General features: G+C 38.6%; 1 protein-coding gene across 1 annotated transcript in view; it reads left to right on the top strand.

Annotated features, from left to right (window-relative positions):
- The window catches only part of LOC122554580 (regulator of G protein signaling 5-like), a 45,851-nt gene that overhangs the window by 17,326 nt on the left and 13,646 nt on the right, over positions 1–14,879 (top strand). Inside the window, exon 2 of the mRNA XM_043699841.2 lies at positions 5,551–5,661. Within this exon, the coding sequence (XP_043555776.1) occupies positions 5,551–5,661 (111 nt within the window). The remainder of the gene's footprint in view (positions 1–5,550; positions 5,662–14,879) is intronic.

Below are 14,879 nucleotides of genomic sequence, written 5' to 3'. Positions count from 1 at the left end.
GACAGCACAGACACTTAAAGTAGCCTAAAGTTTCCCTGTAACATACACTGTTTAATGGTTACACGTAAATAAAAATGAGCGGCAATTTAAAATCCGTTTGGAATGCAGGTAAATCACAAGTGCCAACACGAAGTCTATTTTGCTGGTGTGGCCTGTCGGCAGAATATTACAAACATATGCTTTAGGAGCAGAAATGGGCCATTTGGCCCTTCAAGTCTGCTCCACCATTCAATAAGGTCATGGTTTATCTGTTTGTGTTGCAAATTCCATGTTCAAATCCACCTTTGATTCCCTTTCCGAACATGAATCTATCTAACTCTGCTTTAAAAATATTCAATGACCTTGCATCTATTGCCCTTTCAGGCAGACAATGTGATGTATTCCTGTCTGAAATATGTATTAGATTCTCCAAGTTTTTCTTGTACCCAACCCCATGTGTTGACAAGAGGTATATAGAGGCATATATGAGAGCAGTACCATTGTTGTTTGCACCAAGAACAATATGGACATTTTTATCACGACCAAAAGCAGTTCAAGGTGATAAATCATGCTTTTGTACTTTTTTTCTTTCTATTCTAGAGATTAATCGTAAAATGCTCATTATTTTTCCGAATGCATTACAAAGAAGCTAATCCTTTAACTCTGGTAGTAAAGACCACATTACATTGTATACAATAATCTAGCACGGGCTTAAAATGCCTCCGTACTTGGATGATGTATGCTCAGTTAATGTTAAAATCCTTCCTGAATTAACATCAAGACCTTGACTTGAGACTCAGGAGCAGAGGGTACCATTATTTAATGGCCCAATTCAATTGGCTAACAATAAGTGTTTGCACTTCAGCAGTTCCGAGCTGGTTGTAGAAAGCTGAAATTCAAAAAAACAAGAGCATGCTGAAAATCATGCAATGGATCAGGCAACATCTGAGGAACAAGGAATAGGGATGTAATACAAGATCATTGACTTGAAACATTAACTCTGTTTCCTTTTCTATAGCTGCTGCCTGACCTGCTCAGTTTTTCCAGTGTTTTTGATTTTATTGCAGATTTCCAGCAACTTCTGTCAACTGCTTTTGTTCAGAACCTGTTTAACAGTGGCTGATAAACAGCAAAGATCTGAATAGGTTGTTCACCACAGGCTGTTAAAAAGCTGTGGTGCAGGATAATACAGTATAACTGGAGCATTCATCATTTGCTGATCACCAAGCTGTTACAGAGGTTGTTACTCCTTCAAGTCTTGATAACATTCATTTTATTTGTTTGTCCTTTCCTGGAAGCCATCATCTTTGCTTCAATAGCATCTCACATATAGCACAGACTCAAGAAATTTAGCCCGACAACTTCATTGCAATTTTCATGCTCCTTTATGAACCTCATCCCACTCTTCATCTGAACCAACCAACATACCCTTGTATTTGTTTATCTTGCCCATATTTATCTAGTTTCCTCTTAAAAGGTTTGGATCATATATGTTACATCTGGAGTTTAAGGGAAATTTCCCATCAGTTCCATTGTAGTTTATTTGCCTACAGCAGTCATCAGTAACAATGACATTGAATGAATTCCAGAACCATTGCATGAAATGATCCTCACGTGTATGTATCACGAATCTGTCTGCCAAGGAAAATATTATCCTCAGTCAGAAAGATATGACTCCAAGTAGATAAAACATGCTCTCAGTATTATTGCCACTCTTCAGTACAATACCATCAATAGTTTGGTATTGTTTTCCTTCTGGCTTGTAAAAAGAACATACATATGTATATTTAATATCTGGTTTCAACGAACTGCGTCATCTCGGGTATATGATAAAAATCTCCTTTCTTGTGAACTTGGCCACTGTCCCCTTCTCCATAAAGATTTTCACTAGATTTCAGTCCAATTGACGACTTACAACCTAAATACAAGGAGGTGAGGGAGGCAATTTTGTTACATAGCTGAAGTTTCATTCTCATTTTCTATTTGAGTTTCTTATCTTAATTGGTAGAAAGCCATGTTTGTCAATGTTATCTATATTGATTTCAAGGCAATGATGTAACTCAATAGTCAAAGAGCTGACATACATCTTTTGACATATTATGACCACCAGACTCATTTTAAAAAGAGCATATGGAGAAACAAGCCATTTGACCCAAACGGTCTCTGTCAGTAAAGCTGTTAGAACATAGAACATAAAGTACAGCTCAGAACAGGCCCTTAGGCCCACGATGTTGTGCCGAGACTTAATCCTAATGTAAAATATAATGACTTAACCTACACACCCCTCAACTCGCTGCTATCCATGTGCATGTCCATGCATTCACAACTCTCTGCATAAAGAACCTACCTCTGATGTCTCTTCTATACCTTTCTCCTAATATTTTAAAACTATGACCCTCGTACCAGTCAATCCTGCCCTGGGGAAGAGTCTCTGGCTATTGACTCAATCCATTCCTCTCATTATCTTGTACACCTCAACCAGGTATCCTCTCTTCCTCCTTCTCTCCAAAGAGAAAAGTCTGAGCTTATTCAACCTTTCTTCATAAGGCAAGCCCTCCAGTCCAGGCAGCATCCTAATAAACCTTCTTTGCACCCTCTCCAAAGCCTCTATCTTTCCTATAGTAGGGCGACCAGAACTGGACACAATATTCCAAGTGTGGTCTTACCAGGGACTTGTAGAGCTGCAACAAAACCTCACAGCTCTTAAACTCCATCCCCCTGTTGATGATAGCCAAAACACCAAATGCTTTCTTAACAACCCTATCCACTTTGATGGCAACTTTGAGGGATCTATGTACTTGCACACCCAGATCCCTCTATTCCTCGACACTGCCAAGAATCCTGTCTTTAATCCTATATTCAACATTTGAGTTCGACCTTCCAAAATGCATCACTTCATATTTATCCAGGTTGAACTCCATCTGCCATTTCTCAGCCCAGCTCTGAATCCTGTCAATGTCACACTGCAGCCTGCAATAGCCCTTGATACTATCAAAGTACCTCCAACCTTTGTGTCATCTGCAAATTTACTAACCCACCCCTCAACCTCCTCATCCAAGTCTTTTTATAAAAATTAAAAAGAGCAAAGGCCCAAGAACACACTCATCACTGACCTCCAAGCAGAATACTTTCCATCTACAACCACTCTCTGCCTTCTGTCAGCTAGCTAATTCTGAATCCAGGTAGCCAAATCTCCCTGTATCCCATTCTTCCTGACTTTATGAATGAGCCTACCATGGGGAACTTTCTCAAATGCCTTGCTGAAGTCCATATACACCACATCCACTGCTCGACCTTCGTCGACCTGTCTTGTCACCTCCTCAAAGAACTCAATAAGGTTTGTGAGGCATGACCTGCCCCTCATAAAGCCATGCTGACTACCTTTAATCACACTTTGCTTTTCCAAATAGTCATAAATCCTATCCCTCAGAATTCTTTCCAAAACCTTGCTGACCACAGACGTAAGACTGACTGGTCTGTAATTGCCAGAGATTCCCCTATTGCCCTTTTTGAAAAGAGGAACAACATTGTCTCCTTCCAATCCTCTGGTATGACTCCTGTAGCGAGTGAGGAGGCAAAGATCCTTGCCAGCGGCTTAGCAACCTCCTTTCTCGCTTCCAGGAGCAGCCTAGGATAAATCTGGTCTGGCCCTAGGGACTTATCAATCTTACTGTTTTCCAAAATTTCCAGCACATCAACTTCATCAATCTTGATCTGGTCAAGACTGTATCCCAGTTCCTCAAGATTTCATTCACAACAAGGTTCCTTTCCTTAGTGAAAACCAAAGCAAAAAACTCATTTAGGGCTTCCCCTATCTGCTCAGACTCCACGCACAAGTTCCCTCTGCTATCCCTGATCGGCCCTACCTTCTCCCTGATCATTCTCTTATTCCTCACCTGTGAGTAAAATGCCTTTGGGTTCTCCATAATCCTTCTTGACAAGCCATTTTCATGCCTCCTCCTGGCTCTCCTCAGTCCATTTCTGAGCTCCTTTCGAGCAAGCCTGTAATATTCTTAAGCTGTGCTAGATCCTAGCTTCCTCCACCTTACGTAAGCTGCCTGCTTCCTTTTGATGAGAAGCTCCTCTGTTCTTGTCATCCAAGGTTCCTTAATCTTACCCCTTCTTACTTGTCTCAGAGGAACAAATTCATGCATCACTTGCAACAACTGCTCCTTAAATAGCCGCCACATGTCTGCTGTGCCCTTTCCGTGGAACAATTGCTCCCAATCTGTACTTCCCAATTTCTGGTGATAGCGTCATAGTTTCCTTTTCCCCAGTTTAAATATCTTCCCTCAGTAACAGCTGCTTTCCCTCTCCAAGGCTATGGTAAATGTGAGGCTGTTGTGATCACTGTCACCAAAGTGTTCTCCCACCGCAAGATCTGACACCTGTCTGGCTCATTGCCAAGCACCAAATCCAAAATGGCCTCTCCTCTCGTCGGCCTGTTGATATACTGAGTAAGGAAATCCTCCTGAACACCTGAAAAAAACGGCTCCATCCAGTCCATCTGCACTTGGGAGGTTCCAGTCGATATTGGGAAAGTTGAAATCACCCGTAACAACAACCCTGTTTACATCTGCACTTTTTTCCAGAATCTGCCCGCCTAGGAGTTCTTCAATCTCTCTACTGCTATTAAGTGGTCTATAGAAAACCCCCCAATGTAGTGGCTGTTCCCTTCTGTTCCTAACTTCCACCCATACTGACTCAGTAGACAAACCTTCCTCAACAACCTTCGTTTCTGTAGCTGTGATGCACTCTCTGATTAGCAATGCTACACCCCCTCCTTTTTTTCCACCCTCGCTATTCTTTTTAAATGTTCTAAACCCTGGAACATCAATCAACCATTCCTGCCCTTGTGAAACTCGCGTCTCCGTTATGGCCACAACACCATAGCCCCAAGTACTGATCCATGCTCTAAGTTCATCACTCTTGTTTCTGAGCAGCAGCTTTCTCCAGTCCTACTTCCCTTACCATTATAGATTCTTCTTATTCAAAGGAGTATGTGGACATTGTGGCTCCTTACCAACATGCATTGCATCACCATTCTCTATATTCAAATACATTTCCATTCTACAAGTTTACTTTTCTTCTTGTACTTCTTCCTCAGTGTCAACTACATCCACCTACCTTAGTGTCCTCCACAAATATAAACATTGTACTTTTGATTGCTTATGTTCAAAACAATATAAATTACAAAGAACAGTAGCCCAACAATGTTCCTTGTGGAACTCCCACGTTCCATCTTTTGTAGTGAGTAAGTGACTTTTAACTCTTTCAATGCTTTTTGTTTTTGTTTTATAGCCAGATTTTAAGCTTGAGATTATAAATAAGGCTTTGTAGTAAACAAAAGTAGACATCTAAATTGATTTGAGATTATTCAATTTGTCGAAAGAATGATTTTTACATGGGAGTTGAAGAGCCAGATAAACATCAACATCGTCTCAGTTTAGACATGACAGTAAACAGCTGTCCAAATTTCAATCCGCCAACTGTTTGATTATAATATTTGGAAATCTAATCTTTCATGAAGTAAACAACCAACAACATTAATTTTTGTGCTTTATCTTACAGGGCCAAAGAAATAAAATCAAAGTTAGGCATATTGCTGCAGAAGCCGGAGATGATCTCTGAGTACATCATCCCGTACTCAGATAAAGCTGAGAAATCAGCCAAGCCCCACAGGTAATAGATGATAATCAAGCTCATTTATTATAATCAGCAAGTAGACACTCTTCTATCCATTAAATATGGGTGTATAATTGTTATTGTTTGATAAATCCACATTTTTCATCTTGTATTAAATCTCTTCAAACGTTGTTGAAACAATTGCTCATTGTATTCATTTTTTGCCAAAACAAAACCATTTGCTAAAAAGTGAATTTGATAACTTTTCCACAGGAAACTGAAAGGCTTGAGCCTCTTGTTGATTTTAGACTATTCTGTTCTGAACAGGTCTAATAAGCAGTTGACTTATTACACTTATTATTGTGAGCAAACAATGTCAAAATTTCAAAGCCTAATTATTCTGAGACTGCTATCAACAAGTTTCATGGTTAGAAGAGATTTGACTATTTCCTTAACACCACTGATAATGTTAACACTGTGTTGATGATAATGCAGTGTACTGGTTGAAAAGTTTAAGTACATAGAAAAATTATTGCTATTACAAAATGCAGAAGGGTTAGTCTTGAACTGATGATTATGCAAAATAGTATAAAACTCAGTTGAAACATTTTCTAGAAGTTACACTTAAACGCTAGTGATCTACCAAACTATTGGTATTTGGAGAGAGCTAAACTCTGTGTCGAAGTCATGAACAATTTTATTAACTGTCACAGGGTGTGTACAAATATCAATGTTTAAGCATCAAACTTAGACTTATCCGATTCCACCATGACAAACTGAAGCAATCAATGAGTTCCCTCTCACACTACTGTGAAACTACGGCTGGTAGGTGGCATTAAGGTAACAGGAGCAATGAAAAAACAGACAGACAGGGTAACTTGTTTTAAAAAGCTCATAGTGTTATTGTTCCTACTCAGGCCATTTAAGGATTTAAACAAGATGTTTAATTATTTCCAAAAAACTACCAAGGTATTTGAATGCAATTTTAACAAATTAGCTATTGTGGTGGACAGCATGCATAAAGTTCAGGAGTACCTCTCCCTGTCTATTTTGCAAAATATTGTTTCTGATTTTGGGTCCATTCAGGCCCTGACTCTTGCACCATTGGAAACTTTGGGGCATCTTTCATCTTTAAGGTACATTTTGAGTCAGTGAGACGATGAGTTGTCAACCTATTTGATGGTGAAAGGAGACACAAACCATTTTATTGCTTGGCTTTCACTTGTTCGGACTAGGCAAACTGTCAGCATTAAACATACTGCTAATAGGCAGCCGACCACTTGGGGTTGGATTGAAATCCAACAATCGTCACATACCAGCAGTGCAAAGGGAATGACACAACAGCTCTCGGTAGCAAAGTTATAAAGTAACAGAAGGCATCGGGGTTCATATTGCCTGATTCTCCAAAACAAGGAAAACATAATTGCAAGATCTGCTTCCAGATCACCATTTCAACCCTGCTAAAAATGCCCATCTCACCATCATCCATGAGCAGGATGAGGAATATGATAGGTTCAAACAAAAAATAGTGCTGGGGTTCTGATGTTACTTAACCATTACTTGGAAGCATTTTAAGACCCTGTTTATTTTTGAGATTAGCTATGTAAACTGAAGGTCAACTGAAAACCAGAATTATGGACCTCCAACAGCAAGGCCTTTATTCTAACTCCAATTTTGTTCCCAGGTTTCACACAAAGACAGGATTATTGAGATACATACATGCACTTAAGAGTTATTTGCATGGAAACAGACCCTTCGGCCCAACACGTCTGCGCTAACCAGGTTTACTAAACAGAACTAGTCCCATTTGCCTGCATTTGGCCCCCATATCCCTCTAAACCTTTCCTATCCATGTACCTGTCCAAATGTCTTTTAAATGTTGTGATTGAATCCACCTTTCTCAATTCCTCGGGCAGCTCATTCTATATACATCCCACCTGGCTGAAAAAATTGCTGATCAGGCGCCTTTTAAATTTTAAATAAAAACTGAAAGAACCATGGATGCTGGAAATCAGAAACAAAAACAGAAATTGCTGGAAAAGCTCAGCAGGTCTTGCAGCGCCTGTGGAGAGAAATCAAAGTTAATGTTTTAGGTCCAGTGACCCTTCCTCAGAATTGTCTACAAATGTGGTACAGAGCAAGCCCCTAATGGTTCGGAGGAAGGGTCACTGGACCTAAAACATTGACTTTTGATTTTTCTTCACAGATGCTGTTAGACCTACTGAGCTTTTCCATAATTTCTGTTTTTGCCTTTTAAATCTTTCCCCTCTCACCTTTAAATCTATGCCGTCTAGGTTTGGACTTCCTAACCCAGCCAAAAAGGCTGTTCAGCTTTTCTATGCCTCTCATGATTTTATAAATCTCAATGAAGTCATCCCTCAATGTCCTATGCTTCAGGGAAAAGATATTCCAACCTTGCCAGCCTCTCCTAATAGAAGATCCCTCCAAGTGCATGAAATTCCACCACGCAGCTCACTCATAAATTTTTTTATATAAGTGGATGAAGATCAGAGTGCAAGGAATACACCATTATTTACAAAAAGAATGTTGAATTTGAGATTTGGGACATTGGCTGCTTTGAACTGGATTATATCTGATTTTGCTAATAGACACAGTCTTGAAGTCAACAATCATTTCTTTAGCATTCCATCTTAGACTGTCGCCAGAAACTAATTATGGTTAAAAAAATGCTGAAAATTGGAAGTGTAACTGCAGGCCTATCTAGATACATTCCAGGAAATGTTATCCTATAAATATTTCAGTTGCTTTGTACATCTATTTAGAATTTAGGTGGATTTAACCCCCAAGTAGTCTGTTTAATTTGCCCATTCTTGACTGAATTTTATTAACCATGCCAATTTGGATCATTCAGAATGACAGTAAATAATAAGAACATAAGTACATAAGGAATAAGAGCAGGAGTTGGCCATTTGGCCCAGCAAGCCTGCTGCACCATTCAATAAGGTCATGGCTGATCTTCTCGTGGACTCAGCTCCACTTACCAATCTGCACGCCATAACCCTTAATTCCATTACTGTTCAAAAATCTATCCATCTTTGTCTTAATGTTACTGTTTAGAACAGTTTTTTTGGTTTCCAAGAACTTTAATTTCCTCCTGAATAACATCCAGAATGGAGCATGTTTTCCGGATGATTAGGTTATCAGAAATCTGAAATGAGATGTTTTGGACTTTGCCAAGAATCATGCAAATTCAACTTCAAGCTTCATCTTAATATCGGAACATAATCTGTCCTTGCCATGTGTGATTTCTTCATTGGCCAAACAAAAACTAATGCTGGCATGGCAATAATTAGCTACTTTAATGTTAAGGAACTCTGGAACATTCCATTAAAGAATAACAGAAACCGTTCAAAGCAGTGTTGTTGCATATGACATGTTAAATCCATTAGCGGTCATCTAGTGTTTAGTGAATAATCTGCCAGGAGTATGCAATCCAGAAACTGCAGGTCTTCTGGAATGTTCCTACAGACTAGAGTCTTAAGAAAGCAGCTTTTGTCAGTCAATCCAAAGCGAGCCACAGGGAAGTTCTCCAGCTTTCTTCTATTCCACTAGGAAAACTCTCTCAACACCTGGCCACACCATTGTAGCCGTAACAAAATCAGGAAGTCAACTTTTGATGAAATATTTATTGAGCATGTTATGTGATCTCTCTTTTAAACAATCATGTGGAAATTCATGCCCAATAACACAACATTGAGACAAGCTGATTAGCTTCACCACTGTAACATTTCACAATCACAGCCAATAGGTTACTTGTGAAGAAAACTTGCCAGCAAACATGGCACAGAGCCATGGCACAATGGCAATAAAATAGACAGCTGTATAATCTATAAACAGAAAATGCTGGAAATGCTCAGGTATCATTGATGGAGCAAGAAAAAATTGAACAGGCAGAACTTAATTCACCCCAAAAGGCAGGTTCGAAGGTAGTGGTCCATTTGATCTAAGTAGGGAGGTGTGGTGGAGATGTCACAGCCATCCAGCTTCACTGCAATTAATTCTGGGCAGAAAAACTTTTGGGCACTTTCCTGCCTGGAGGCCCATTGCTGGCCTCATCTTGCTGGGCTAGGAGAAGGTCACATTCTCCATGGAGGCCACCTGGTGGTGGTGGTGGTAGCCCTGGTTGAAATGCGTTCTGTGCCCAATTAAGAAACCACACCCCTAGAAGAGGGGGAAGGAGTGTAGTGCAGAGAGGTTTATGAAGGAAGTCAGTTGTCTGCTTTGTTTTAGATCTTCCTCCCCAACTCAGTCAGCATGTCGATCCCTGGAAACTCCATCCCATTCCACCTAGCTCTCTCCAGAGGGATCCAAGACTAATTCTCTGTCCAGATCCCAGTAGAGTGTTGGCAGTGGCCACTTCTTTCAGTGGCGATACTGACACTGCAGTAATGCTGGCAGCTCTCCGAAGCCTTATATCTGGATATTCAGAGGTCAGGTCAGTGTAGGCAGCACAAGATTTTATTGTGGATTATGAGCCCCTTGCTGACCACGTTTAATTCCACCCACGTTTCCGGTCGATGACCATCCATCAGAACTCAGGAAAGTTGGAGACTTGAACAAGTGCAATGATAGGGAAAGATGGGAGAGGAGGGAAGAGATATTTGGTTCCTTGGTTTTAGTTGAGGATTTCGTGGTAAAGGCTCTTGCCCTTCCTCAAATATAACTTGCACCTGTGATTGGTGATCCCCTGTTGCATCTATACTTCCTCTGTACAACATAAGTGTCACTCAAGTCTGAGAATGGGGTTTGAACCCAGGAATTTCTGGCTTAGAAGAGAGAGTGTAATCCAGTGAGCAAACCTGACACATATAAATAAAACGATTGCGATGCAGCGAAACAGATTCTAATGTCTTCAGTTGCTTGGCACAAACACTATTGCCTGAAGGGAACACTTTGTGTTTTAACAGATTACAGCAAATAAAACCACATTGCTTTCACAACAATCCCCTGAAGCAACTTGCATAAGTGAATTACTGCTGAGCTGCATCTCCTGTTTTTTTCTAAATGGTTAGGCATTGCTGTGATGGATTATTCCATATACAAAATAATGGAAAAACAAATGACAATGATTTAACATGATCTGTTAATGTTAGATGGAGGTCACATTGAGATAAAGCTGCAAATTACAGAGAATACCACAGATCTATCTCCTAGATCATTACAAAGAGCTTACATATATATAACTAGAAGGCACAAGCAAGCATCATGGTTGTTAGAATGCTACAAGTACAATCAACAAGAAGAGTAATAGTGAATTTGAGTAAGAACCCAACAATTGTTTTTTCTATCTGCTCCTTTGCATGGAATGAAATTTGTCTTGCCTTCAAACGAATAAGTTCATTTCTTTTATTCCACTAATAAAACACAAATAAGTTATTGATTCTGAAGGAGTTAATGTTCATGTTACATTGAGCTTCAGCCAAACTGTTGGCATCACACAGTCTTTGGTGAGGACAGTTGAGTTCTGTACAAATACCTGAAGAAAGCAGATATATTCTGTGGGTTTCTGAAAGTCTTTAGTATTTATACCTCACTTGAAAAGCAAACTGTGCCTATTGCTGTGCTGTTGTATAAGGCAAGTAACTCTTCTTTTAGGATTGTTCATTCAACATGGTTCAATCGAAAATCTTTTACTGCCTCACAAAATGTGGTTTAAACTATATTGGGATGGTCGTGTCAACAGCATCAGCCCCAGTTTGTGAAATGGATTTACCCTGATTAGGAACTACTTTCTAACTCCTCAGACACAAAGCTGCAGTTTTCCATACTCATAGAATCAACAGAAAGGTAGAAACAATGAAATTGGCATTAATTTAAATAATCCTTGTTAAAGTTATAAAAAGTGATTACAATCTTTTAGCATTTATGAATATCTAATGACATGTAGTAAAATAGTTAAGGATCTTTCCAAAGAACCACAGTTCTGTATCTGCACCTTTTTTAATGAACCTGTTTCTCTGTTGCTTGAACATGGAAGCAGGCTGCATTGTTGCTGTATACAGCATTTTGCATGATGTACCTTTTATTAGCAAGAACAATCCATGCCATTACAGTAATCAGCAATTATCATGGAACAAACAAGCTGGAATACCTAAAAGTAAGAAACGGGAATCAAGCAGCAAATTGGAGTTAGTTAAAGCAAAGAAAAAGATCATTTTATTTTTAAGAAAAAAGGGTGAGCGAGAGACCTTATCAATGGAAGATGCAAGTATTTGGGCCAATTGGACTTAGAACATAATTTCTTGTAAAACCCTTCTAAAATGCAATTATGTCACTTGTGCTTTGGCTGTCTGTGTTTTTTTTTTGAAGATTTGTTGCATACCTAGGTTTTTTGAGTTATGTGGTGCAACTGATTCAAGTCCATTAGAGGTGTTCTGTTTTTAATATCTGTTTTCTTCCTTCCCACTGGTAATCTCCATCTCTCCCCATTAATTGGTTGTAAAGACTTTCAGACAGATAAAGCCAGCTTGGAGGAGCCAGCAACAAGTATAATTAATTAATACCAACTTACATGTAGTGGAAAACATATTATGACAATATTACAAATACATTGCAATTCTGAGCAAAATTGCAGTGTTGGTTGCTGGTAACAGCTGTTTGCATTTTAGAAAGCCACAGAAGACAAAGTTGATTTCTTTCAGTTAACAAGTACTTCATAACTGTAGTTTGCTTTTCTCATTTCCAGATTTTGTACAATCCTTAACCAGATTGTTCTAATTACTAAATATTTGTTGAACGGAAAGACCAATGAACGTGAACCTTTGCCCAATTTATTTCCAAAATGACAACTGCAAATTTGCTACAATGTAAATAAACATACTTCTGCTTATTCCCATCTAAGGGAACAACTTACCCATGTCCAGAGGTATACCAATGTTCTAAGGTAACCCTGAACTGAATGCATTTTTTTTTGGCAATCCATTTCTGAAAGCATCTTTCGCTTCCAGACTGCCAAAGGAATGTCACAGATTTCAGAGGGAAATACGCAATTACATTTTTGGTATTATGAAGAACTCCCATTCCTAATTCTGTTGGTGCTTTGGTTGATTTAATGTTGTTGCATATACTGAGTAACAGTGGAAAGTGATATTTTGCGTACTATACAGGTAGATTATTCCATTAAAAAGTTATCTAGTAGCAGAACATTGTACAGAATACAACTGCAGAGAAGGTACACACGAGAGAGAGAGAGCGAACGATTAGAATTAACATTTGAGGTCCTTTCAAAAGTCTGATAATAGTGGAGAAGAAGCTGTTCTTGAAACTGTGTAAAGGTATGTTCAAACTTTTATATCTTCTCCCTGATGGAAGAGGGTGAAAGAGAGTAAAACCACATTGGGAGGGGTCTTTGATTATATTTGCTGCTTTCCTAAGGCAACAAGAATTGTAGATGGAGTCAGTGGATGGAAGGTTGGTTTGTGTGCTGGACTGGGTTGTATTCACAACTCTCTGTAGTTTCTTATGGTCTTGGGAAGGGTAGTTGCCATACCACACTGATAGAATGCTTTCTGTGGTACAACTATAAAAATTGGTAGGAGTCCTTGTGGACATGTCAAATTTCCTTAGCCTCCTGATGAAGTAGAGGCATTGTTGTGCTTTCTTGACCATCACATCGATGTGGGTGGATCAGGACAGATTTTTGATGAACATCACTCCCAGGAACTTGACACTCTCGACCATCACCATCTCAGTTACCATTGATGCATCAGATGAGCATCTATTTCAGGGTAGCATGGAGTCTATTAGCTCAGAGATCATTGAATCTGGGCAAATGAGAAAGATAAGAAAAACAAAGCTGGAGAATGAAGGGCAAAAACAGATAGTTAAGTGGGATATAGAAAAGAATGCAACACAAAAAAACACTGTAGTAATGATGCCAGGGAGAGACAAAATAGCATATTAAACAAAAGGTACATGAAGAAATAGAAAATAAAATAGAATAATGAGAAAGAAGTTCAAAAAATAGAATGAGAACTTGGGTTTTTTTTGTCTTTTCTTAGTGTGGTTATCTGGTGTCATAATAAATGTGTTCTTATAAGCTGTTCTTTCAGTTGTTCTTATATTCAAGTTTCTGATCACACAAGTACAACTTTAGAGTTAGCTACAGAATAAAATAAAATAAAATTTGGATAGCTTTGGAGCCAAAGCAAGTTAAGCACTTTATGCTTTTGTGGTCAAAGTTAAGGAGAAAGCAGGGTGTATTTTCGTTGCCTTATCACATTCAGGGTCGGTAACAACTGAAATTTTATGGAGGAATTTCTCCTCATCCATCGACAGTTACATTTGGAACCAGATTCCAGGGAAAGAAACACATTCCTCAAACTCATTTTGATACTCACTCTCCCATTATGAAATATATGCTTCTTTTTCAAAGAAATTTCACATGTAAAGGATCAGCCACTTTTTTTATGAGGAATTCTAAACTTTCATCTACATCTAGTAACATATTGACCCTGAATTTTTCCAGTTTTTAAAATACTAATTTCTGGTTTATTTTTCATATGGGATAAATGATAATTATAGAGGCTTCAGCCCAAACAAATGAGACAAAACATTTCAAGTAAATATTTAAATCTCCGTCATGGTTATAGTTTGTATCATCAGCAAGCATTTTGTTGATCACATCTGCACACATGACACATCACTGAATCTGACATCAGCAGAGTTTTTTTCTGGAATTAAACACTCACATTATCTTCATGTGATTGAGCCTTCTCATAACAGGTCAAAATAAGTTCACTAAATGGATTTTGTTGATCACTGGGTAGATAACGGGCCAGAAATTGCTGCCAAAATAATGGTGAGGTTAATAGTGCTTCACAGCAAGTTCTGAAGAGGGGCTGATGTGTAATTAACATTATGAAAGTAACATTGTGCAGTCTGATGCGGCATCAAAATATAATGAAATGTATGGGAGATACAAACTAAACTTACCACATGGCTTGTTCATTTTCAGTTAAGTACTGTTTTAATCTTGTGACGTATTAATAACCATGAGAAAGTGAGGACTGCAGATGTTGGGGATCAGAGCTTAATGTGTTGCTTTTCTGTTAAATAAGTAAAATAAAACTAAGGTAAGTGTAGAATCATGTTCTTTTAGATTTTAATAATTGAAAATGTTTTAAAAAAAACATTTTTATACTGTCTTTTTCCTTGCTTGTCTTAATCTAATCTGTTTTTCCTCTCTTTATTCCATTTTCTGTACTTGGATTCGATATTGAATTCAACACTCTGATTTACGTTTCCTCCTTTGT

This window comes from Chiloscyllium plagiosum, unplaced genomic scaffold (assembly GCF_037043375.1).
Source record: "Chiloscyllium plagiosum isolate Xiang-an unplaced genomic scaffold, Cpla_swu_hap1 HiC_scaffold_9, whole genome shotgun sequence".
In the NCBI taxonomy this organism is placed as follows: Eukaryota; Metazoa; Chordata; class Chondrichthyes; order Orectolobiformes; family Hemiscylliidae; genus Chiloscyllium; species Chiloscyllium plagiosum.
This window is presented reverse-complemented; position numbering and strand designations above follow the sequence as displayed.